General features: G+C 40.5%; 1 protein-coding gene and 1 long non-coding RNA gene across 2 annotated transcripts in view; both read right to left on the reverse strand.

Annotated features, from left to right (window-relative positions):
• Positions 1-8,647, reverse strand: part of LOC138740241 (uncharacterized) — a 33,360-nt gene extending 24,713 nt beyond the window's left edge. The window contains exons 1-2 of the long non-coding RNA XR_011342760.1: positions 8,539-8,647; positions 7,989-8,124 (exon numbers count right to left, since the gene is read on the reverse strand). This is a non-coding gene — a long non-coding RNA (uncharacterized lncRNA). The remainder of the gene's footprint in view (positions 1-7,988; positions 8,125-8,538) is intronic.
• Position 8,648: 1 nt separating this feature from the next.
• The window catches only part of LOC138740240 (melatonin receptor type 1B-like), a 75,750-nt gene continuing 58,312 nt past the window's right edge, over positions 8,649-26,086 (reverse strand). Inside the window, exon 2 of the mRNA XM_069892575.1 lies at positions 8,649-11,348. Within this exon, the coding sequence (XP_069748676.1) occupies positions 10,486-11,348 (863 nt within the window). The 3' untranslated portion in view covers positions 8,649-10,485. The remainder of the gene's footprint in view (positions 11,349-26,086) is intronic.

Genomic DNA, 26,086 nt, shown 5'->3' on the forward strand with positions numbered 1-26,086 from the left:
CTGGGATCTAATGATAGCCCCAGATGAGGTCAACTTTCGAGAATATCCATGCCCTTTGTAGGTTCGTGGTGAGATCCTATATATATGGCACAGGATACCTGTCTGGTATGGTGGCCTCATTGAGGTGGCGGTAATCTCCACATGACCTCCACCTTCCTGCTGCCTTCGGTACCATTTGCAAGGAGGAGACCCAGGGATTGTTGGAACACCGCACAATCCTCACCTCCTCCATCTTTTTAAACTCCCCCTTTGCGAGGTTAAGTTTCTGGAGAGGAAGGTGGCGCACCCTGGTGTGGAGAGGGGGGCCCTCTGTTAGGATGTGGTGCTGTTCCCTGTGCTTGAGCTCAGCCGAAGTAAACCGTGGTGCCATGATGGAAGGGAACTCTGCCAGGATGCATGTGATTTCATTATTAGACAGCATGACAGAGTTGAGGTGGGGGGGCTGGTAGCTTAGCTTCCCCCAGGGAAAAAGTCTGGAAGGTCCTCCATGCACCAACTACGACCCTTTGAGGTCCACTAGAGGACAGTGCACCCAGGAACAGCTGTGCCACCACCACCAGTGTGAAGGTCCACGTGAAGCAGCTGTTGCCAAGGCAGAGTGGGTTGGTGCAGGTACCGAGGGTCTTTATACTGCTACTGTTTGCTGCCCTCAGGGTCGGACCCGGCCATTAGCTATGGAGGTTGAAATGCGCAGGGTGGGAGGGCAGCATTGGCGGGCCTCTGTACCCCTTCGCTGATGATAAGAACAATACTGGTCAATGGTGGAGTCCTCTTGCCTTTCCATCAATTGTTGTGGCCTTGTCATTTGCTGTGTGTGGACCTAGTGACCTGTCCCACCATGGCGCTGCTGTCCCTTTTCACTCTCCAGAGCACGTCCGTCCAGCCTGCAACTCTCGTATTCTACGTTAAGGTCAGCCTAAGCCTCCCTTGTCCCCAGGATAAAAGTCCCAGCATAACCATTCAAACAAAAATCTCCCTGAATATTGGTGTCAACAAGAAAACTCTGCAACAAAGAAGTTGTTTAACTTGGTTCTGTGCTTTGCTTTCCAATGGCTATTTAAAAAATAGGAATGCCTGTGATATTTTCTTTTTTACTTTTAATGAGGGAATGTAGCCATGTAGCCATGCGCTACTCAAAGTAAAGACACACACACACACACACACACACACACACACACACACACACACACACACACACGAGTGTAGTCAGGTAAAGCTCTTGTTTATTGGGGCTGAAGCTCGACTGTTATACCGTTTGTGTTCCCACCTTTTGCTCCCATTGGCTGGCGTCACCATCCACATAACAATAGCGGGTTTCCCGTGCGCGAGTACATTCTTAGATTACAATACCTTCTTCCCCGCGTGCTGCCCCTGTCTGTTGGCTGTGCAGCAGGACCAGCGCCATATTACGTTGGCTTAGCCACCGGTTCATTGGCTGGGGCTAGTGCCGCTGCGCAGTCTGCTGGCTCTTGGATGTGCTCGCTGCCCGGAGCGCAGGCCCGATTGCCGCGGCGGCGTGCCACTACAGGAAGAACTTAAACCTATCACAGCCCTCTGTATAATTGGATTAGTGTCAGTCAACAAATTTATCACTCTAAATCTTACACTCATTTGAACACCCAGTGGTGATTCTAAATATTTTAAGGTAAAAATTCTTCCGAATATTCCAGTTTCCTCCCACCGGAGTTGTAGGTCAATTGAATGTAATTGGGAGGCAGAGCTTATGGGCTGAAATGGCCTGTAACCGTCCTGTAGGTCTAAATTTAAATTTAAAATGGTTGATAGCCAATTTGCAACTCATCCTCCCACTTCAAGAAATATGAAAGTGGATCCCAATTCAATCTCTACAACAACAGAACATTAAAATAACCCTTTGTAGTAGACATCTGAACTAAAAACAAAAACTGCTCAATCTCCTTACAATTCAAACTGCATCATAGTGTTTGAGAGAGAGAGAGAGAGAGAGCATGAGCTGAATGACTAATTTCAGTGGCACCCAATGGAACTAATGGAACCTAATGGTAGTCATTTTCAGCTGGCACATTACCCGATTTCCACACACAATGGGTTTTGAATACTGTTGCATACAATATAATTTATATGTTATAAAGGTTTATTTGTCACAGAATTTGAACCCCAGACCTGATTGCTGGCACTGTAATGGCAGTTACAAACAGTGCAGGATTCAAATCTGGGTCACAGGCGCTTTAATAGCTTTATACAAACTCCAACACTAACCATGGAAAAATTGTGTTTTTTGTGTTAAATCAAGTTTCAGGACTTTATATCTTAGAAGTATGAAGTCTTTATACTTTATAAGTCTTTAGTCTTTATGAAGCTATATGCATTGACAACTGTTAGAGGTTCCTGCAACTTTCCTCTTTTCCCATTCTCTTCGGCAATCATATTTCATGACGGAAACTAACTTTTATAAAATACTTTATAATTATTTGCAAATGTTCCCAAAGAATGAAAACTCAAGCCTATTTTTTCCTGTTTTTATGAATGAGTTCGTTTGCTTCCATTTCCCATGTTATCAGAATGAATAGTTGAAGAAGTAATTCCATGAGCACCATGTGCAGTTTGGGTTAGTGTGGTAGTAGATGTGAGAATCTCTAATTCTAGATGAAAAGTTCCAACATTTTATAAATTAGCAACTCTGCAGTGCCTTTCGGGAAATACTTTGACACAACTGGGGCTATTGTCATATGTGGCCTTCTTTATGTAGAATGTTTTTGTGCCAAAAAGTTAGTCCTAATATTGGTATTGTTACAAACCCAAAAGACCCCAAAACCCAGCAGCAACAGAAATTCACCAAGACAAATGGTTACTTAAACAAAAGTTGCTTTTAATTTATCTTTAAACATGAAAACAGGATCAAACTTTAACTTGTCATTATTAACTTACTTAACCTAAAAAATTCCCTTCTAATTCTAAGCACATGTGCATGTAATGTGTAAATAAGTTTAGAGAAGTTCTTTAATTTACTCTCTGACCTCACTTCTCACTTCTCCAAGTTTACTAGTTGCAGGCAATTCTTATACTGTGCACAGAATTTAACATATATAAATCTTCAGGCTTTGGTGCTTGAAAGGTAAATGATTACCTCTCAGGAAGGTTTTTGTCAGTTTTCAGAGAGAACTGAAACACTGGACACAAACTGATTTCTTCTGATCAGCCACGTCAGCGTCTTGCTGAAGAAACTTGCCCCCTCAGGGTTTGCCTGATGATAATCTCTTTCTTTCAGTTTGCCACAGAGTTCCTTTTTGTTTCTGTTGTTTCAAATGAAACATTAGGCAGCCAGTTCTCTCCTCTTGTTTGGACCACAAAGCTTTGACCAGGCTAAACTAATAATTCACAACCCGTCTTCAAAATGGGGTTTCTCCACAAGCTTGGCAGCTCTTCCTGTTCCAGTCCCAGCTGCTACTGCTGCTGAACTCTAGCACTATAGAACTCTCTCTCTCTCTCTCTCATTTCAGATAGCCCAAAATTTAAGATGTCAAGGCACAGAAACTCAAACAAAATGCATAATCACCTCCCTTTCTGAATGTGCGGTGCCAGTCTCTGAGCCACATATTCCAACCTCTCACTGAGAGGGATAATCTCTGCAGCACAGCCCTCCGCCAATCAATATGAATGTATAGCCGCGTGAAGCAGCTATTTAGGGGTGGGCTGATAATGCCGTCAATCTGCGACCCAACTCCCCACTCACACCCCTCTCTCCATCAGGGGTGGTGGGGAGCCCTCGGGGCAGTTGGGGCAGCGGGGGCTGATGGGGCAATGGGGGCAGTAGGAACTGTCAAGGCAGTCATTTTAGTCAGAAAAACTAATTCGAAGTTGTCTTGTGTTGCTTGCAGAGAGAGGAACAACTGGCTTGGTCCAGATCCTTCTGGCTGCCTTCGGAATGTTCATTTTTTAAAAAATCCCAACATTCTAAACTGTCCTCCAGAGCATGACTCATGCTCTGGGCCTTCTTCCACTCCACAGCACCCCCAGTGGTGGTTTATCGTCCAAGTCCAGAAATTTTTAGATCATTTTCTGCACATGCTCAGTCCGTCTCCCACTCTCTCAGCAGTCCACCTTCACCGTGGCTCTCTAAGGCAAACTGTCACTTTTTAACATAAAACCACACAACACATAGGCCAATACACAACACAGAACTCTATAACAATAATGTCATGTTTTTTTCTGACGTAAAGATTTTATTTTACAACACAGTAAAAGGCCCTTCCAACCCATGAAACCCATATACCCAATTAACCTACAACCCTGTACATTTTGAAGGGTGGGAGAAACCAGAGCATACAAACTCCTTACAGACAGCGTGGGATTCAAACCCGGGTCACTGGCGCTGTGCAGCCTCATAGGCTTTTGTTCTGTGTAAGGTATCTGGAAGTTGTATTGTACCAATCAGTTTCAACCTTAAAAGAATTAAAGCCCACAGATCTGGACTACTGATCAGTCTGCAAACAAATGTTTTTTTTCTTTACCTTTTTGTTTTAATTTAGACATACAGCACTGTAACAGGTCCTTCCAGCCCACTGCTGCCCAAATACCCCAATTAACCTACAACCCCGGTAAATGAAGGGTGAAAGGAAACTGGAGAACCCAGGAGAAACCCTTGTTGACACAGGGAGAACATACAATCTGCTTACAGACAACACCATTTAAGTACTCCTTTAGGTGGAGAACCCTGGCAAGATCCCATCCAAGATTGATGGCTAAAGACAGAGCAAAAGTAGGAGATGCCACATTAAAATGTTGGGTTTATTGTCAGACACAGAGGAACAATGTATATGTGCGCCTGAGCTCGCTTGCTGCAGCCAAACAGGTACTATTTGGAAAAATGCAACTACAATCATTTACATTAAATTATCCCAGTATAGAAAGAGGTAATAAATATAAAAGATAGAGAGATATAATATTCAGTTACAATTAGTCAAAGAAAAGAAGTGATGTCTCAACAGTGCAGACCAGTCTTTTTATGGTTTCTGGTTAGAGTAGTAGGAGAGGTTCAACAATCTCATAGCTATTGTAAAAAAATCTGTTTTGAATCTCAAAGTGCTGGACTTCAGGCTTCTGTACCTTTTTCATGGTTCTTTATGATGTTGGCTGCCTTCTGAGGCGGCGCCACAGATAGGTGCTTGCAATGGATGAGAGGTCAGAGCCTGTGAGGGATCTGGCTATGTTTGCCATCTTCTGCAGCCTGGGTACTCGATTTGCCAAACCAGGCTTTGATGCAACCAGTCAGTATACCCTCCACAGGGCACCTGTAGAAGTTTGATCAAGTATTCAGTGGCATGCCAAATCTCCTCAGATTTCTTGGAAAGTGAAGGTATTCTTCATGGTTTCCTCAGTGTGATGGCTCCAGGAGATGCCCCTTGATATGAGAAACTTGAAGGTAGTAACTCTTTCCACCATCATTCCATCAATGCAAATAGATGTGTGATACCTTGCCTTATCCTTCCTAAATCCAGTAAATGGTCTTTGAGGGCAAGATTGTTGTTGTGGCTCCACCCAACCAGATTCTCGATCTCAATCCTATATTCCAGCTCATCATTTCCTGCTATTCGGCCAACACCAGTGAAAGTCACAAAAGGTTGCACACACAAACACACACACACACACACACACACACACACACACACAGTGCAGACACACTGACTAAATGTAATAAACTTTTTCATTGTGGAATCAAGGGACTCAGCAGTGAACGTCTACAGAACAAGTCAAGAGTTGAAAGGAATGTGAGGGAGGGGAGCGTGGGAGTGTGAGATGTTACTTCCATTTTTTAGCTCACCTGCAGTGTTTCCATTGTTTTGCAGTGTGAAGTTTTACAATCTATTTTCCAGGCTGAACCACGATGGTTTGGTTGTTTGGGACTCAAAAATTTAGAAATATAGCAGTGTTATCTTCATCCTCAAAGGCCTTAGAAATATTGTTAGAATGAATTCCATTCATCATCTTTTCAGAATATTGATGTCATACTGAAACCAATCCTGGTTCTCTTTCCACCCACCAATATTAGAGGTAATGTACAGTAACTACTCAATCTATTCATCAGTTGAGAGATCATTTTTACCATTTCAGAGATAATGCCTTAATTCAAGATTTGTCATGTAATTCCACACAAAACTGGTCACTTCTGCCTGCTGTAAAGGCACCAGGTGTCCGTGTCCATGGATTCACCTCCAGTGCTCTTGTAACCTCTGCAGACACACAGCCTTTTCTTTGTTTCATCGGTGAATTTGTGTTCCCAGTTCTGTCACTCAGTAATTCTATCTGAGCTGTCCCCAAAAGACAAGTGAGGATGGATAGGTGTATTTTGTGCTCCAGAGTGAACAATAAGACAAACAATTTGAGCACCAGGATCAGTTGTTCTGTGACGTGGCTGAATATGCTTGTCAGTCACCTACAGACATTTACTGTAGCTCCCAAAAATTCTTGGTTACTCTATTAATGAACTAATATTATTGTTTGGTTGCATTCAATAATTGCTAAGAATACTGGTACAATGATATTCTCTAGCTGAAACACGTTTGAGTAATATTGTCCAAACATCATTAAAATGGCAACATCTTCAAAACAAATGCAACACTGTTGTCCAAAAAAAATTGCATTAAATTGTAGCAAAGGCAATGTGGACTTGCTGAACATGGTGAGCTATTTAACATCAAAGGATGTGAAGCAAACATGAATAGATACTCACTGTTGCAAGTGAATACTCCCTTCATTGGGTATCTTTAGTACAAGATTCAAGATTCATTTATTGTCTGTAATAGTACAGAGCATGTAATATTACAAAGAATTCCCTTCTGCCAACTGTAAGGTAGACAAAGAGTTGCTGCCATTATGTCATTTGCTCTCTCCCCCCCACCCCACCTCCCCCCAAAAGAGAAAGAGAAGCAAATGAGAGTCCCTTCAAGGACACTGAGTGTTAATATAACCACATAATAACCATATAACAATTACAGCACAGAAACAAGTCAATTTGGCCTTTCTAGTCCATGCCAAACACCTTCTCCCACTTAGTCTCATTTGCCTGCACCTGGCCTATAACCCTTCACACCTCTTTCACCCACTTCCAACATTCCTGCAGGCTCTATAGCTGCATATACCCCTTTTTGATCCAGATCCAAACCTCTGACATCATCAGGAAACTTTTAGTGTCTAAGGCCTTTCACAAACTCCTCTTGCCCTCAGCACCTTCTTAGAATCCCGCTTTCAATACCTGGTTCAACGGCAGCCTGCAACCCATGCAGTACCCCTGACCACAATTTGCCCACAGCTTGTGTGGGACACTCAGCCGCTGAACCCCTCATTGGTCCATTACAGGTGGTCACTGTTGTTTCCTCTACTTCTCCTTCTCAGATTGAGTTCGACATGATAATAACCAAGAGTTAGAGAACATAGAACATCCTGCTTCTTATGTTTTGGCTGTCATCAAATGTCCTGACCTATCACCTCTGATCCATACTGATTCCCCCTGCAATAATGCCTTGATGTTAATGTTCTTATCTTGGTTTCAAGTTGTTCTTTAGCCTTGTTCTTTCCTATTTCACTGATCTCCTTCAGCTCAATACCTCATTATGATCCAACAAATCACTTGCACCTCCCAATCTCATTTATTTCACAGCAAGCGACCACCACTTCAACTGAGAGGCCCTGGATTTTACAGCCACAATTATTCAGTCCTGGAGTCATTGAATTATACAGCATTGAAAGAACCCCATTAGCTGAACTCATCCAGATGCTGACCTGAATTAAACCCTTTTTCCTGCATTTATCCTATTTTTCTCTAAGGCCTTCCTATCCATGTACCTGACCAAATGTCCTTTAAACATTGTAATTATATCCATTTCCACCCCTTACTCCACAATCCCATTCCATACACTTACTGATTTCAGTGTGGAAAAAGTTGCCCCTCAGGTCCCTTTTAAATCTTTCCCTTCTTACCTTAAATGTGTGTTCTCTTGATTTATGCTCACCTATCCTGGGGAAAAGACTGTAACCATTCAGCTCATCAATGGCCATCATGATTGTGTACACTTCTGTAAAGTCTTCCATCAGCCTCTTATGCTCCACGGAAAATATCCCCAGCTTCTCCTCATCATTTTCTTCTTTCTTTTAATGGAACAATAATAACAGTCCCTTTCGGCCCACGAGTCCGTGCTGCCCAATTTACACCCAATTAAGCTACAAACCCCAGGATGTTTTGAACGATGGGAGGAAACCGAGCCCCTGGGAAAAACCCACACAGACATAGGAAGAACATACAAAATCCTTACAGACAGCGCATGATTCAAACCCCAGTCCCAATCACTGGCGCTGTAAAGGTGTTGCCAACCATGTCACCCTCTCCCTCCAGTCCCGGTAACAACCTCGCAAATCTTTATTGCATACTTTCAAGTGTAATGACATCTGGGTAACCAGAACTGCACACAATACAGCAAGTATGGTCCTACTTTGTCTCCCTTTGAATTTATTAACGTGATCAAATTTTATTTCATAAAATTCCAGTAAAGTACTTTGACCTACCTGGCAAGTTTGAAGACTTTCTTGGACTTGATGGCCCAGATATTTATTTTCCCTCCATTGTATCACATCACCTTAAAAATAAATGATTTTCTGACAGTATTGTAAGAAGTATAAGCTGTGAAAATGAAGATGCAATTCCCATCAATTGAACAAACACTTCAGACAAGAAAAAAATATTGGGCACTGTTTTTTTTGACATTTATTGATGTTTTTAAAAATTCTACATGCTATTGCATTTATAATCATTCATATATAACCATATCATAATTACAGTACAGAAACAGGCCATATTGGCCCTTCTAGTCTAGTATCTAGCAGTTCCTGCTTCATACTGAATTATTTTCTGTGTACACAAGCTGAGATTAAATATTGAGGCAATGGATTTTGGTATTTTACAATCCAAGTATAGAAATAATGTGAAGGAATGCTCTATGATAAGACCATATAATGCTTTAGGCATGAAGGGAAACCATTCACAAAGCTGAAATTTGCTGTTACACCAGCTTGAAGTTATATCATTGGTGAGGACAGAAGTTCACCGAAACTTGGAACTTACTTGCAGTCAGTAGGTAAGGGTCTGTGTGTGCTAGTTTGAACTGACAGCAAAAGAGGCTCATGGAATCTAAGCCAAATCAGAAACTCTCTCCATTAAATGAAAATCAAGGCAGAAACTTCCATCATATTTTACGAAGCATTGATGCTGGGGTATCAATGATCAACAGATAAGAAGTAGGATTTGGCTCGATGTCTGTTTTATTAAGCAGCAGGGATACAATTCCATAATTTCATAGTTCCATGGAAGTTGTCAGGGGCTTAAAGGTATAGCCCAAGCAGCAATTCTCCTGCTTCGACCATAAACCAACAAGTCTGAGGAACAAAAAGTTTGCACCATAATTTATTCTCTCAAATGACCCACCCTCCCACCAGAAACATACCACCCTGCACTTTCAGAGGAGCTAATCATTTCCAAAGACCAGCCAAGCAATGGTTGAGCATCACTTCCAGTACAGACTTCTTGCATCAGTGGCCACTCCAAACTTAGTTGAGGATAGGGATTGGGGAAGGGGCAGGGGGGAGCTATTGGGCTTATTCAGCATAAGGCACATAGGCCTACCAAGAGATGGAAACAAATTAGGAAGAGTGGATGAATCATAGAAAAGAGATGTGAGAGTCAAATTGATAAAGATCCATATTTGAATTTCAAAAATGATGGAAGCATCAATAAAAGAAAAAATCATTGGAAAAATAATAATGAAGAGATTTGGAGTTGCTTCTGTGATAAGTGACTGTGGTGGAATCACTATTGAGATGTGGAAAGAGAGCTTGAGGTAGGCATGTCAGCCTTGGTGATCTAGGTCACCAAAGACTCTTGTGAATTTCTACAGGTGTACCATGGGGAGCATTCTGACTGGTTGCATCACTGTCTGGTACGGAGGTGCCAATATACAAGGCAGGAAGAAGCTACAGAGAGTTGTGAACTTGGCAAGTGCCACCATGGGCAATGTGTATCAGCCTTCTCTCCATCGAGGACATCTACAAGAGGTGGTGTCACAAGAAATCAGCTTCTATGCTCAAGGACTCTCTCCACCCAGACCATGCCCACTTCACTCTATTACCATCAGGAAGGAGGAATAGGAGCTCCAAGATAAATACCAAGTGGCACAAGGACAGCTTCTTCCCTTCTGCCATTAGATTTCTAAACAGACAATGAACCACAAATTACCAGTCATGCAGGTATGCTTAAAATGTCATGCATTAATTCAAACATTTTACAGAAACATTTCCAATTATTTCTTATATGCAATTCAAATTTGCAACATTTCAAAGATTATAGGCATATGGTAAATAAAGAAAATTATATTGTTTTAACAGATGGATCAAAATATTCATAGCACATTGATAATCTCATGATATGGATCAAAATGAGCAGTACTTTGAAATGTTATCTTACACGTTCATTTCTGCGACATTGTTTTTGGTGGGTGCTGGAGAAGGCTTGCTCTTCATTGCATCAGTTCTAATTTTTGATAGGTCACTGAAGAACAGCCTTGGAGACCATAGGGACAGCAGTATTCTCTTATATTCGTTTCTGAAGTTCTGATTGAGAAGACCGTAGATGACAGCATTAAGGCAGCTGTTGAAATATGCCATGAAATAGCTCATGATGAAGAGCCATTCTGGGATTTTGGGGGCGACTGCTGGGGGGTTTATCGCCACGGCTAAGCCAATAAAGTTCAGAGGCCCCCAGCAAATGGCAAACAACACAAAGACCATGAACATGGTAAGGAAATTTCTTAAGTCACTACGCTTCAACTTTGGTGCATTGGGTCGGACTCGACGTTTTACCTGAATGACCAGGACCCAGATTCTCAAATAGCAGTAGGTCACCACGCTAATAGGGACTAGGAAGTGCATAACTACCACAGCAATTGTATAATAAGAGCTTACTGTCTGGGTAAACGTGCATGAGTACACACGAGGATCGTACTGTAAGGAACCCACAAAGAAGTTTGGTACAATTGCAACAGCTGTCAAGATCCAGGTCAGACACAAGTAGCACACAGTCTTCTTGTAACTGTAGAACTTATCGTACTTGAAGCTGTGGCAGATGTAACAATATCTGTTGATAGCAATTGCTGTAATGTTGAAAACCGATCCAATTACACTTAAACCCATCAGGAATCCACTGGCCTGGCAGTGAACATCACCCAGAGTCCATCCATGTTGGAAGATGGCAAACAAAATCAGGGGATAAGGATAAACTGCCACAACCAAGTCCGCTACTGAAAGGCTGACGACAAAGATGTTACCTGCAATGAAAAATAAGCAATTTAGAGAAACAAATTCATCAAATTTACTTTAACATAGAGGAAGTCACGTGATGGAGTAGTGACCGGTAAGAAAATACCAGCCCTCTCCAGAAAAGTTAAAAAAATGTAAAGAAAAAGCAAAGCCACAAACACAGAAACCATAACAAATTAAAAATAAAAGTGTGGAGAAAATGGCAGCAAAGAAAGAAAAACCAAAAACAACGGGAAGAAGGAGGAAAGACGTCGGAAGAGAAAGGTGAAGGCCTTACCTGAACGAGGAGGCCCGCTGTGGAGAGAGAAGCCCGCTCCCTAAGGTCAGTGGAAACCCCGAATTCAGGACTACAAAGATGGCTCACGGAGCCAAACAAAAGTGCGCAACCGCACGCGAATCCTCACGGATGCGGGATGCACAAGACAAAAATAACACCGACGGGAGGGGGAACAGCTGAGGAGTAAATCTCCACAGCCGAAACAGACAAGTATAACACCACAGCAAGACTCTCAACAGGAAAACAGAGAAAATAACGGGAACAAGAAGGAAGAGAATAAAAATAGGAATCAGAAAAACAGCAAATGACCAACCCAGAGGAAGACGACCAACACCAAGACACCTTCAATAAAAATAATAAACAAAAACACCCAACAAACTAAAATAAACAACCCAACAAGAAAACCAGAGGAGACAGAGGTGAAGGACACAGATCCCAGAGTGGACTCGGAAGAGGAGGAGGGAGAACATCAAACTCTACACAGAGAAATGGAAGATGAAGGGAAGGGACAATACATGGATAAATTCTTTTTTAAAGAATATATGGAAACATTAAAAGAACGGCTGACACAAGAATTCAGTGAAATAAAAAAAGAATAAAAGGTACAGAAGAAAAAATGAATAGATTAGAGATGATCATGACAGAAATAGGAAAAAGAGTGGACAAGGTGGAAGAACGAGAAACAGCCATAGAAATGGAGGTAGATGACTTAAAAAAGAAATTAGAAGAATCTGATAAAAAAGTTAAAAAAATTTATGTTAAAATATCCAGCGGTGCTTAAAATAGTTATCCCATGGTAGCAAAGCAAACTGTTCTCAGATCCGGAAAAAGCACGAACATTTGCAGAACACCTACAAAACAGGCAGAGAGATGAAGAGATATAACAAGAACAAAAATAACAACAAACTATATATAAAGAAGAAGAATAAAGTATAAGTAAGAACTAAGAAGAGAAAGAAAGGGAAGAAAGGAAGTAAGGAGGGAATTAGGAGAGTGACCTTTGTTATATATGAAGATTAAAATCTTTTCTGGGGGGGCTGGGTGGGGAAGAATAACAGTCATTGCGAAATCAATTGACGCTTACGAGTGGGTTCGCAAATCTAAATGAAGAGGGGAGATGTGGTTGCCCGACAAGGGACAAAGGGCAACTCAGAGAGGGGAGGGACTATTGGGGTTAAAGGAATTTTAGATAGGAGAATAAGGGAAATATTTTATGTTTTAGAAATGTTGTCTTATAATGTGTTCTAAAAAAAGCAGAAATGGATAAGAGGGGAAGGTGGTGATGAGGAAACAGAAAGGAAAGATAAACAAAGTATGAAATGACTATGTTGAACTATATGACTTTAAATATTAATGGAATACATAACCAAATCAAAAGGAAGAAACTTTTAAATTTACTGAAGAAAGAAAAAATTCATAGAGCATTCGTGCAAGAAACACATCTAACTGAAGTGGAACACAAGAAATTAAAGAGAGATTGGATAGGACATGTAACAGCAGCATCATATAATTCAAAAGCCAGAGGAGTAGCTATATTAATCAATAAAAATGTACCAATCAAAATAGAAGAGGAAATAATAGATCCAGCAGGGAGGTATGTAATGATAAAATGTCAGATATATTCAGAATTTTGGAATCTACTCAATGTATATGCACCTAATGAAGAAGATCGCAGATACGCAAGGGAATATACTAATAGGAGGGGATTTTAACCTTAATTTGGACTCAAACATGGATAAAACTGGAAAAAAGACTAAGAGAAAGAACAAAGTAACCAAATTTATAATTAAATCGATGCAGGAAATGCAACTTTTGGATATATGGAGGAAACAACACCCAAAGGAAAAGAAATATTCATATTATTCGGTAGACATAAAACATACTCAAGGACAGACCTATTCCTGTTATCAGCCCACATTCAAGCCCACATTCAACCTCCCCACAGGAGGTTAGGAAAAAAGGTGGAGGCATTAGGTATAAATGAGGAGGTAGTGAAATGGATTCAGTAATGGTTGGATGGGAGGTGTTAGAGAGTAGCGTTTGTCCAATTGGAGGCCAGTGACTTGTGGAGTTCCTCAGGGATCGGTCCTCGGTCTACTATTGTTTGTTATATATATTAACAATCTGGAAGTAGGGGTGGAAAATTGGATAAGCAAGTTTGCGGATGATACAAAGATTGGTGGTGTTGTGGACAGTGAGGAAGATTACTGTAGATTAAAAGGTGATTTAGGAAGGCTGGAGGTGTGGGCTGAGAAATGGCTGATGGAATTTAATAAAGTGTGAGGTGTTACATTTTGGAAAGGCAAATCTAAATAGGTCATATGCATTAAATGGTAGGCTATTGAGATGTGCAGAGCAACAAAGGGATTTAGGAGTTGTGGTAAATAGTACCCTCAAGGCTGATACTCAGGTAGATGGTGTGGTGAAGAAGGCATTTGGAATGTTGGCCTTCATAAATCGGAGTATTGAATTCAAGAGTAGGGAGGTTATGATGAAATTGTACAAGGCATTGGTGAGGCCAAATTTGGAGTACTGTGTACAGTTTTGGTCACCAAATTATAGGAAAGATATAAACAAAACAGAGAGAGTGCAGAGAAGGTTCACGAGAATGTTGACAGGATTTCAAGGTTTGGGTTACAGGGAAAGGTTGTGCAGACTGGGGCTTTTTTCTCTGGAGCGTAGAAGATTGAGAGGGGACTTGATAGAGGTGTTTAAGATTTTAAAAGGGACAGATAGAGTAAACGTGGATAGGCTTTTTCAATTAAGAGTGGGGGAGATTCAAACTAGAGTGCATGGTTTAAGATTGAAGGGGGAAAATTATAAGGGGAACATGAGGGGAAATTTCTTTATGCAAAGGGTGGTGGGGATGTGCAATGAGCTTCCGACAGACTTGGTCGAGGCGGGATCATTGGTTACATTTAAGGAAAGACTAGATAGTAACATGGATAGGAGAGGACTGGAGGGGTATTGACCGGGTGCTGGTCAGTGGGACTAGGAGGGTGGGGATTTGTTATGGCATGGACTAGTAGGGCCAAACTGGCCTGTTCTGTGCTGTAAGTGGTTATATGGTTATATGGTTAGTTAAGAAAACGGAATATAAAGCTAGATTGTTATCGGATCACTCACCCCTGTTATTGGCAATAGAGCTAGAGGACATCCCACCAAGAATGTATAGATGGAGATTAAACTCGATGCTACTTAAAAGACAGGATTTTAGAGAATTAATTGAACAACAAATTAAAATGTACTTTGAAATAAATACGGAATCAGTGAAAGATAAGTTTATACTATGGGACGCAATGAAAGCGTTCATCAGAGGACAGATAATAAGTTATGTAACTAAGATGAAGAAGGATTACAATCGAGAAATAGAACAGTTGGAAAGGGAAATAACAAATACAGAAAAATAATTAGCAATAAAGGAAGATACAACTAAAAGAAGAGAATTGACAGACAAGAAAATAAAATATGAAACACTACAAACATACAAGGTGGAGAAGAACATAATGAAGACAAAACAGAAATATTATGAGCTAGGAGAAAAAATGCACAAAATACTAACGTGGCAGCTTAAGACAGAACAAACTAAAAGAACGGTATTGGCATCAAGTAAAAAGAACAAACAAATTACATATAACCCAACGGAGATCAACGGAAACTTTAGGGAATTCTACGAACAACTATATCAAACTGAAAATAAAGGGAAAGAAGACAAAATAGATGAATTTCTAACTAAAATTGAACTACCGAAATTACAAACAGAGGAGCAAAATAAATTAATAAAACCATTTGAAATAGAAGAAATACAGGAGATATTAAAAAAACTACCGAACAATAAAACACCGGGAGAGGATGGACTCCCAATAGAATTCTAAAAAAAATTTAAAGACTTATTAATTCCTCCTCTCCTGGAAGTAATGAACCAGATAGAAAAAACACAAAACATACCAGATTCATGCAAAACAGCAATAATTACAGTAATACCAAAGACGGGGAAAGATCCACTAACACCAGCATCAATATCTCTACTTAACACAGATTATAAGATAATAGCTAAACTATTAGCAAACAGATTGGCCGACTGTGTACCAAAAATAGTAAAACTAGACCAAACTGGATTTATTAAAACAAGACGAACAATGGACAATATCTGTAAATTCATTAACTTAATCCATGCAGTACAAGGAAACAGAATTCCAACAGTAGCAGTTGCTTTAGACGGAGAGAAAGCCTTTGACAGAGTAGAATGGAATTATTTATTCAAAGTACTACAAAAATTCAACCTACCAGAGAAATATATTAATTGGATTAAAGCATTATATAAGGGGCCATTGGCGAAAGTGACAATAAATGGATATATATCAAACCAATTTAAATTAAGCAGATCAACAAGGCAGGGATGTCCACTATCTCCCTCACTGTTCGCGTTAGCTATAGAACCACTAGCAGAACTGATAAGAACAGAAAATAAAATAAGAGGGATAAAAATAAAAGAGAAGGATATAAAATCAGTCTATTTGCAGATGATGTTATAATATACTTAACAGAACCAGAAATATCAATAAAAGAATTACATAAGAAATGGAAGGAATATGGAGAAGTATCGGGGTACAAGATCAACGCAAATAAAAGTGAAGCAATGACAATTAATAATGCGGATTTCACAAAGTTTAAGAAAGAATCACCATTTAGATGGCAAACACAAGCAATTCGATACCTAGGTATACAACTAAATAAAAATCTCAGCCATCTGTATAAACTAAATTATCATCCATTAATGAAAAAATTACAAGACGACTTAGAGCACTGGAAAGACTTACCACTAACACTGATAGGAAGGATAAACTGTATTGAAATGAACATCTTCCCAAGGATACAATACCTATTTCAATCATTACCAATTCACCTAACAGAGAAATTCATCAAGGAGCTAAAGAAAATAATAAGGAAATTCTTATGGAAAGGGGGAAACCGAGGATAGCGCTCGATAAATTAACAGAATGGTACAAACAAGGGGGCTTACAGCTACCAAACTTTAAGGATTATTATAGAGGAACACAATTAAGATACCTATCAGATTTTTATCAAACAAGGGAAAAACCAGATTGGACCAGATTAGAGCTAGATAAAAATAGGGGAGAAGATACCTGAACATATACTATATAAGTGGGATGAAAAATTGGTGCAACGTAGGAATTTACCAGTATTGCACCATCTGCTCAACATTTGGAAGAAGATTCATGTAGAAAGGAATAAAATAAATTATCAACTACCAAAATTAATATTGACACAAAATCAACTAATCCCTTTCACAATAAATAACCTTTTCTTCAGAGAATGGGAGAGAAAAGGGATCAAAAGAATAGAAAATTGTTTTTTGGGAAATAAATTATTATCTTTTGAACATATGAAGGACAAATATAATATAACTCACGATACAAGGTTTGCATACCACCAACTGAAAACCCACTTGAAGGACAAATTTTGATGCAGGCAGAGGTTACCAGAAGGAAACAATTTTGAATATGTGATTACAGGCACAATGATAATTAAAAAATTTATAACAAACATGTACATCAAACTGCAAGAAAAGAAGAACGAGGAAACAAATGGTAAAACTAAACAAAAATGGGAACAAGATCTAAACATAAAGAATGAAACATGGGAAAAGCTATGCTCCGGAACTATGAGAAATACAATAAACACGAGGTTACGCATGATACAATATAATTGGCTACACAGGCTATACATCGCGCCCCAAAAGTTAAATAAATGGGACCCAACAGTATCAGATAGATGTTTTCGCTGTAAAAAGGAAACGGGAACAACAATACATGCAATTTGGACATATGAGAAAGTGAAAAAATTTTGGGAAGATCTAAACCAGATATTAAATAAAATCACAAAAAGCAATATACCAAAAAAAACCCAGAGATTTTCCTTCTAAGTAATACAAGAAATAAAGAATTTGGACTCGATTTGGATGGAGCACAAAAAAGATTTATTATGATAGTCCTAGCTGTAGCAAAAAAATGTATTATGTCAACCTGGAAATTAGAAGACCACTTTTTTTTTAAATTTTTTTATTTTTCACACTATAAACCACATTGACCAAGATACATACAGACATTTTTCTTCTTAAATATATACAGTGTCATTTTCTCCCCTTTTCCCCCCTCCCTTTCCTCCGTCCCTCACCCCCTTCCCCATTTATTTAAAGTTCAATCTATAAGATACATTAAACCCGTTAAACAATGTTGTCACTTAATAAAAATAAACAAGAAATTTTTCTGAGTCAGTTCTTTTCGTTCTCTTCTCCTTCTGTCATTTTAGGTGGTGGAGGTCTGTGGTAGGATTTCTCTATTGTGTTTCATGTATGGCTCCCATATTTGTTCACATATTGTGATGTTATTTCTTAAATGTTATTTTTTCTAATGGAATACATTTATTTATTTCTATGTACCATTGTTGTATTCTCAAGTTGTCTTCTAATTTCGGAGTCACATGATGGAGTAGTGGCCGGTTGGGGAACTCCAGCCCTCTCCAGAAAAGTAAAAAAAAGATAGAGAAAAAACAAAGGCACAAACATAGAAACCACAACAAAGTGAAAGTGTTTTTTATTAGAAGCGTCTTGGTGTTGGTCTTCTTCCTCTGGGTTGGTCATCTGTTGTTTCTTTAATTTCTTATTTTTATTCTCTTCCTTCTTGTTCTCGTTATTTTCTATGTTTTCCTGTTGAGAGTCTTGCTTTTGTGTTATATTTGTCTGTTTCGGCTGTGGAGATTTACTCCTCAGCTGGTCCACCCTCCCGTCGGTGTTATTTTTGTCTTGTGCTTCGCGCATGCGTGAATCCTCGCGCATGCGCGGTTGCGCACTTTTGTTTGGCTCCGTGAGCCATTTTTGTAGTCCCGAGTTCGGGGATTCCACTGACCTGAGGGAGCGGGCTTCTCTCTCCACGGCGGGCCTCCTCGTACCGGTAAGGCCTTCACCTTCCTCCTCCAATGTCCTTCCTTCTTCTTTTCTTCCCGTTGTCTTTGGTTTTTCTTTCTTCGCTGCCATTTTCTCCACACTTTCACTTTCACTTTGTTGTGGTTTCTATGTTTGTGCCTTTGTTTTTTCTCTATCTTTTTTTTACTTTTCTGGAGAGGGCTGGAGTTCCCCGACCGGGCACTACTCCATCACGTGACTCCGAAGTTAGAAGACAACTTGAGAATACAACAATGGTACATAGAAATAAATAAATGTATTCCATTAGAAAAATTAACATATAATTTAAGAAATAACATCACAATATTTGAACAAATATGGGAACCATGCATGAAATACAATAGAGAAATCCTACCATGGACTTCCACCACCTAAAATGACAGAAGGAGAAGAGAACAAAATGAACTGACTCAGTAAAATTTCTTGTTTATTTTTATTAAGTGACAACATTGTTTAACGGGTTTAATGTATCTTATAGATTGAACTTCAAATAAATGGGGAAGGGGGTGAGGGACGGAGGAAAGGGAGGGGGGAAAAGGGGAGAAAATGACACTGTATATATTCAAGAGAAAAATGTCTGTATGTATTTGGATCAGTATGGTTTATAGTGTGAAAAATAAAACATTATAAAGTAATAAAAAAAGAAACAGCTGGGGATCAGTTCAAGGTCACAAAAGAATAGTCATTTGTAGAAAGGAGTTGTAGAAAGTGTGCAGACACTGTGATTGTAGTTTTCACAAAAATGCAGGAGAAACTCAGCATTTTTGTTAAGCCACACCATTGTATCCCTCTCTTCCCCATCCCTCTGTCTTCTTTCCTCCACCTCACTTCCCTCTCCATTCACAGAGTCATCTCCTCCTCGACCACCTCAGCTTTTTTCTCATGCTATCCCTCTCATATCCACCTCTGCTCCTTCCCCTGCCCCTTTTTATTCAGAGATCTGCCTGCTTTTTACTCATACCTTGGTGAAGGGCTCAGGCCCAACAGGTTCCAACAGGATAGGAACAAAGCTGACTTTGGTAAAATGGAATCCAAGTTTGACAGGTATTGAACATTAGGAAGCTTTCAGATATGTCTAGGTACATTTTCTATGGCACAGAAGAAATTCATCCAGATTATTCCTGGGATGACAGTTTAATTATATGGCTACACTGAAGACATCAGGATTGTATTTGGAACTGAGGAGTTTGCAAAGAGATATGATAGAGGCCTGTACAATCATGATGGATCCAGGCAGAAACCACTTGTTCCCATAGGTAGAAATGTCTCCAGCAGGGAATGTGAAATGAAAATGATCGTAAAATCAAAAGTGACAGAAGAAAATTATTTTTGAGCCTGGAATTCAATTCAACCATAAGAAAGAGAGCAGGTTAAATATCTGAAAGGAAAAAAAATGCAGTGCTACGGAAAGAGAGCAGGGTTGTTTCAAAATAGAGTCAGTAGAAATTCAATGGGACAAATGGTTTCCTTCTATGTTGTAATTACTCTGTGATTCTGTGTGAAAGAAGCTGATTTAAAATAATCTGGATATCTCACAAATGTCTTCAAGGGCTTCCCTCAGTGAATTGCTTATAAGCTGTTGTTGAGCAAATCAACTGGTTTCATTCTGCCTCCTCTGTCATCATTCCTCAAGCTACCACCTTCCACCTTCAATCCCCTGGCTTCAACATGTATTTTAAAAGAAAGAATTATCACCACAGGAAATCACACATGGCTTTACACAGAGGAAATACATAGTATGGCTACTGCCATACTGTATTCAACACGAAAGGTTTCTGCAGTGTCTATAAAAGGCTGGTGACCAAGAGTGTCTACGGAGAGGAGAGGTGAGATCTCACAGTAATATTTAATGGTATACTGAGCAGAGTATCTGTTTTTATTTTAAATGATGCTGGGTAATAGCCCGAATGTCAAAGATAACTTCTTAACTTGTTTTTCAGCAGTATCCTGAGATATTTGTCCTAAGGGAGGTGGGTTTTTAGTTTTGCATTCTTCAAAGGACACCTCCAAGAACATACTGCTGGTCTTCTTTCTTTGGCTTGGCTTCACGGACGAAGATTTATGGAGGGGTAATATCCACGTCAGCTGCAGGCTCGTTTGTGGCTGACAAGTCCAATGCGGGACAGGCAGGCACGGTTGCAGCGGTTGCAGGGGAAAATTGGTTGGTTGGGGTTGCTGTTTGTCTTTTGTCAGTGAGGTGGGCTCTGCGTTCTTCTTCAAAGGAGGTTGCTGCCCGCCGAACTGTGAGGCACCAAGATGCACGGTTTGAGGCGATATCAGCCCACTGGCGATGGTCAATGGGGCAGGCACCAAGAGCTTTCTTTAGGCAGTCCTTGTACCTCTTCTTTGGTGCACCTCTGTCTCGGTGGCCAGTGGAGAGCTTGCCATATAACACGATCTTGGGAAGTCGATGGTACTCCATTCTGGAGACGTGACCTACCCAGCGCAGTTGGATCTTCAGCAGCGTGGATTCGATGCTGTCAGCTTCTGCCATCTCGAGTACTTCAATGTTGGAGATGAAGTCGCTCCAATGAATGTTGAGGATGGAGCAGAGACAACGTTGGTGGAAGTGTTCTAGGAGCCGAACAGGAGTGTGGGTATGACAACGGCTCTGTATACGCTAATCTTTGTGAGGTTTTTCAGTTGGTTGATTTTCCAGACTCTTTTGTGTAGTCTTCCAAAGGCGCTATTGCCTTGGCAAGTCTGTTGTCTATCTCGTTGTCGATCCTTGCATCCGATGAAATGGTGCAGCCGAGATAGGTAAACTGGTTGACCGTTTTGAGTTTTGCTGGCGGTAAAACTCTGCTTGCCAAACTGCATGAGTTTTTCAAGCTCTGCTGGGACCAAGGAAAGCTGCCTCAGGACCTTCGTGATGCCATCATCATCACCCTGTACAAAAACAAAGGCGAGAAATCAGACTGCTCAAACTACAGGGGAATCACGCTGCTCTGCATTGCAAGCAAAATCTTCGCTAGGATTCTTCTAAATGGAATAATACCTAGTGTTGCCGAAAATGTTCTCCCAGAATCACAGTGTGGCTTTCGCGCAAACAGAGGAACTACTGACATGGTCTTTGCCCTCAGACAGCTCCAAGAAAAGTGCAGAGAACAAAACAAAGGACTCTACATCACCTTTGCTGACCTCACCAAAGGCTTCGACACCGTGAGTAGGAAAGGGCTTTGGCAAATACTAGAGCGCCTCGAATGCCCCCCAAAGTTCCTCAGCATGGTTATCCAACTGCACGAAAACCAACAAGGTCGGGTCAGATACAGCAATGAGCTCTCTGAACCCTTCTCCATTAACAATGGCGTGAAGCAAGGCTGCGTTCTCGCACCAACCCTCCTTTCAATCTTCTTCAGCATGATGCTGAAACAAGCCATGAAAGACCTCAACAATGAAGACGCTGTTTACATTCGGTACCGCACGGATGGCAGTCTCTTCAATCTGAGGCGCCTGCAAGCTCACACCAAGACACAAGAGCAACTTGTCCGTGAACTACTCTTTGCAGACGATGCCGCTTTAGTTGCCCATTCAGAGCCAGCTCTTCAGCGCTTGACGTCCTGCTTTGCGGAAACTGCCAAAATGTTTGGCCTGGAAGTCAGCCTGAAGAAAACTGAGGTCGGTCCTCCATCAGCCAGCTCCCCACCATGACTACCAGCCCCCCCACATCTCCATCGGGCATACTGCTGGTATTGTTCTGGGATTGACAACACTCTCTTAACTGCACCGAGGTTTTTGAACATGACACATGACATTGTAGTGATATGTTTTCTGCTTGTACATTATCCCTCCCTGTGTGCTGTTGTATGTATGAGGCTGACCTGCCACTAGTGACTCATCTCCTATGTCTCCTCTCATATAACCATATATAACCAGATAACAATTACAGCATGGAAACAGGCCAATTTGGCCCTTCTCGTCCGCACTGATCCGAGTACCCTCCTCTAATCCCACTTACCAGCACTCTGCCCACATCCCTCCATCCATATACTTATCCAACTCTTTCTTAAATGACAAAATTGACCCTGCCTCCACCACCTTTCCCGGAAGCCCATTCCACACAGTAACCACTCTCTGAGTAAAGAAGTTCCCCTCATGTTACTCCTAAACCTTTGCCCGTCAACTCTCAACCCATGACCTCTTGATTCCATCTCTCCTACTCTCAATGGAAAAAGACTTTCCACATCAACTCTATCTATCCCTCTCATTATCTTAAACACCTCTATGAAATCCCCCCTCAGCCTTCTACGTTCCAAGGAATAAACACCTAATTTGCTCAATCTCTCCTTGTATTCCAGATGCTGAAACCCAGGCAACATTTTTGTAAATCTTCTCTGCACTTTCTCTATCTTGTTAATATCCTTCCTATAAATCGGTGACCAGAACTGCACACAGTACTCTAAATTTGGCCTCACCAATGCCTTGTACAGTTTCATCATTACTTCCCAACTCCTATATTCTATGCACTGGTTTATATAGGCAAGCATATTAAAGGCCTTCTTCACCACCCTATCCACATGCACTCCTACCTTCAGGGAACAATGCACCATTATTCCTAGATCTTTCTGCTCCACTGCATTCTTCAATGCCCTCCCATTTACCACCTATGTCTTGCTTTGATTATTCTTTCCAAAATGAAGCACCTCACACTTATCAGCATTAAACTCCATCTGCCATCTTTCTGCCCACTCCTCTAAGCAGTTTAAATCCCTCTGCAATCTTTGAAAACCCTCTTCATCATCCACAATTCCCCCTATTTTAGTATCATCTGCATATTTACTAATCCAATTTACCGCCCCATCCTCCAGATCATTAATATATATGACAAACAGCAACAATCCCAATACCAAACCCTGAGGTACACCGCTTGTCACTGGCCTCCATCCTGACCAAACAATTATCTACTACTACTCTCTGGCACCTTCCTTCCAGCCACTGTTGAATTCATTTGACTATCTCGAAATTAATACCCAAGGACTTAGCCTTCCTAACTAACCTCCCATCTGGAACCTTATCGCAGGCCTTACTGAAGTCCATATAGACAACATCCACTGCTCTACCTTCATCAACATTCCTAGTCACCTCTTCAAAAAATTCAACAAGATTGGTCAAACACGACCTTCCACGCATAAATCCATGTTGAGTGTCCCTCATCAGACCCTGTCCCTCCATATACTTGTATATTCTATCTCTAAGAACGTTTTCCATCAATTTACCTACCACAGACGTCAAACTTACAGGGCGACAATTGCTAGGCTTGCTCCTCGAACCCTTTTTAAACAAAAGAATCACATACGCAACATGCCAATCCTCTGGCACTAATGTCTCCAATGACATTTGAAAATTCACTGCCAGAGCCTCCGCTATTTTCTCACTAACTTCTCTCAAGGTCCTGGGGAAAACCTTGTCAGGACCTGGAGTCTTATCCACCTCTATATGTTTCAAAAGCTCCAGTACTACCTCTTTCTTAATCACTATAGTCTCCATATTTACCTGGCCATAAAGGTTGACCTCCCTCCCCGCTTCCGGCATTCCTGTACCTGGATCCGGGCCAGCCAAAGTCTTTTGTTTATTAAAGCCTATCATTCCCCTGCTCTTGACTTCGTGGTTATTGATAGGGCCTATCAGACACATTTTGAAATTAGTCAGTGCTATCATGGGCATTAGTCTTCACTCCACAAAGATCATCTTTAAGAGACAGTTGTATTTGTACAATCAGATGGTAATAAACAAACTTAAACTTGATATTCATACTCTCTTGGAAAAGGAGTTCCGACTGATCACCGTGCTAAATCTACTCCCTTGAATCAAGGCTATGTCCCCCTAGTCCTAGGCTTACCTACCAGTGGAAACAACTTTCCTGCCTCTATTTTATACATCCCTCTCATAATTTCATATGTTTCAATTAGATCGGCTGTCATTCTTCCAAATTGCAGCATTTCATCCCAGAAGATTTAATCTCTCCTCAGAAGCAAGTGCAAACAGTCCTCAGAGTATTCCATGATGAGTTTCAATGGAGAGCAAATTTCAATGAAAAATATAAAATTCTGATGGGATCAACAAGCTAGATGTAGAAATTTCCCAGAATATGATGGGGTAGTGGGGGGATGGCCATAATCTCAGGATATGAGTTAAAAATTTAAGTCTGAGCTGAGAAGAGATTCCTTCAATTTGTGAAATTCATTAACAAAAAAAGGTGTGAAGACTTGATCACTATATATAGTATACTGACGGTTGAGATGAATAGATTTTGAGAAACAAAAAGTACCATAAAGCATGGGAAGATTGTCATAACACTTCTAAAGGAATGAATGGTTAATCTCTACATTTAGTTTCTAAATTTCTATCAAAGCTACAATAATTTCACACCTGCCGTGACTGCCAATCTCAATTTATTGCTGCATTATTTATGAGTTGCTTGACAATTCTCTTGATAACCATTCAGACCCTCACCAAAGCCAAGCTTGTCAAACATCCTCTAAGTTCATCCCAACTTTGGACATCAACATCAGCCAAATGTTTGGTTTTCACTTTGAAATCTTCTGGTTAATAGGTACTTCATTTGCTTTTTGTTTTTTTTTCTATTTTCAATTCAGAATTTCCAACATAATTGATTTTTGGGTACTAACATTAGTTAAGCTTGGCTGAGAAAGTAACTGTTCATGCAGTACCAATTCATTAAAAGTGGCTGTTTATCCACCCATGGGTTCTGAAGGAGGTGGCTTTGGAGATTGTGAAGGCACTGGAATTGATTTTACAGAAATTAATAGACTCTGGCATGGTTCCTGAGGATTGGAAGGTCACAGATATAGATCAACAGTTCAATAAAAGAAGGAGGCAGAAAATTATAGACCTATTAGTCTAACGTTGGTGGTTGAAAAGTTATTGGAGTCGATCCTCAAGGACAAGGTTATGAAATACCTCAAGGTGCATGGCATGATAGGTCCAAGCCAGCATAGTTATATGAAGGGAAGATCCTGCCTGACTAAACTATTGGAATTTTTTAAGGAAGTCTCAAGTAGGGTGGACAAGGGAAAGGCTGTGGATTTTTAAAAGGCCTTCGATAAGGTGCTACATAAGAGGCTGCTTAATAAGATGAGAGCCCATAGAATTACAGGAAAGAGATTAGATTGGCTGGAACATATTAGATTGGGTGGAACATTGGCTGATTGGAAGATAAGCACCTGTTCTAGTTGGTTGGACAGTTTCTGAGAGTGGGCAATGTTGAGAAATGTACATTTTGGAAGAGGAAATAAACAGGCAGGATGGGGAAAAAAGTCAAAATTCAGAAGTGGAAAGGGACTTGGGGGTCCTCATGAAGGACAACCACCAGGTTGGATCAGCAATAAAGAAAGCAAATGCTATGTTGGCATTCATTTCAAGAGGAACAGTATGTACGAATGCAGAGAAGATTTACCAGGATGATTCCTGGAATGCAAGAGCTAACATATGAGAGATGTTTAGCATCTCTTGGACTACTCATG

The sequence above is a fragment of the Narcine bancroftii genome, chromosome 8 (genome assembly GCF_036971445.1).
Source record: "Narcine bancroftii isolate sNarBan1 chromosome 8, sNarBan1.hap1, whole genome shotgun sequence".
Taxonomy (NCBI): domain Eukaryota; kingdom Metazoa; phylum Chordata; class Chondrichthyes; order Torpediniformes; family Narcinidae; genus Narcine; species Narcine bancroftii.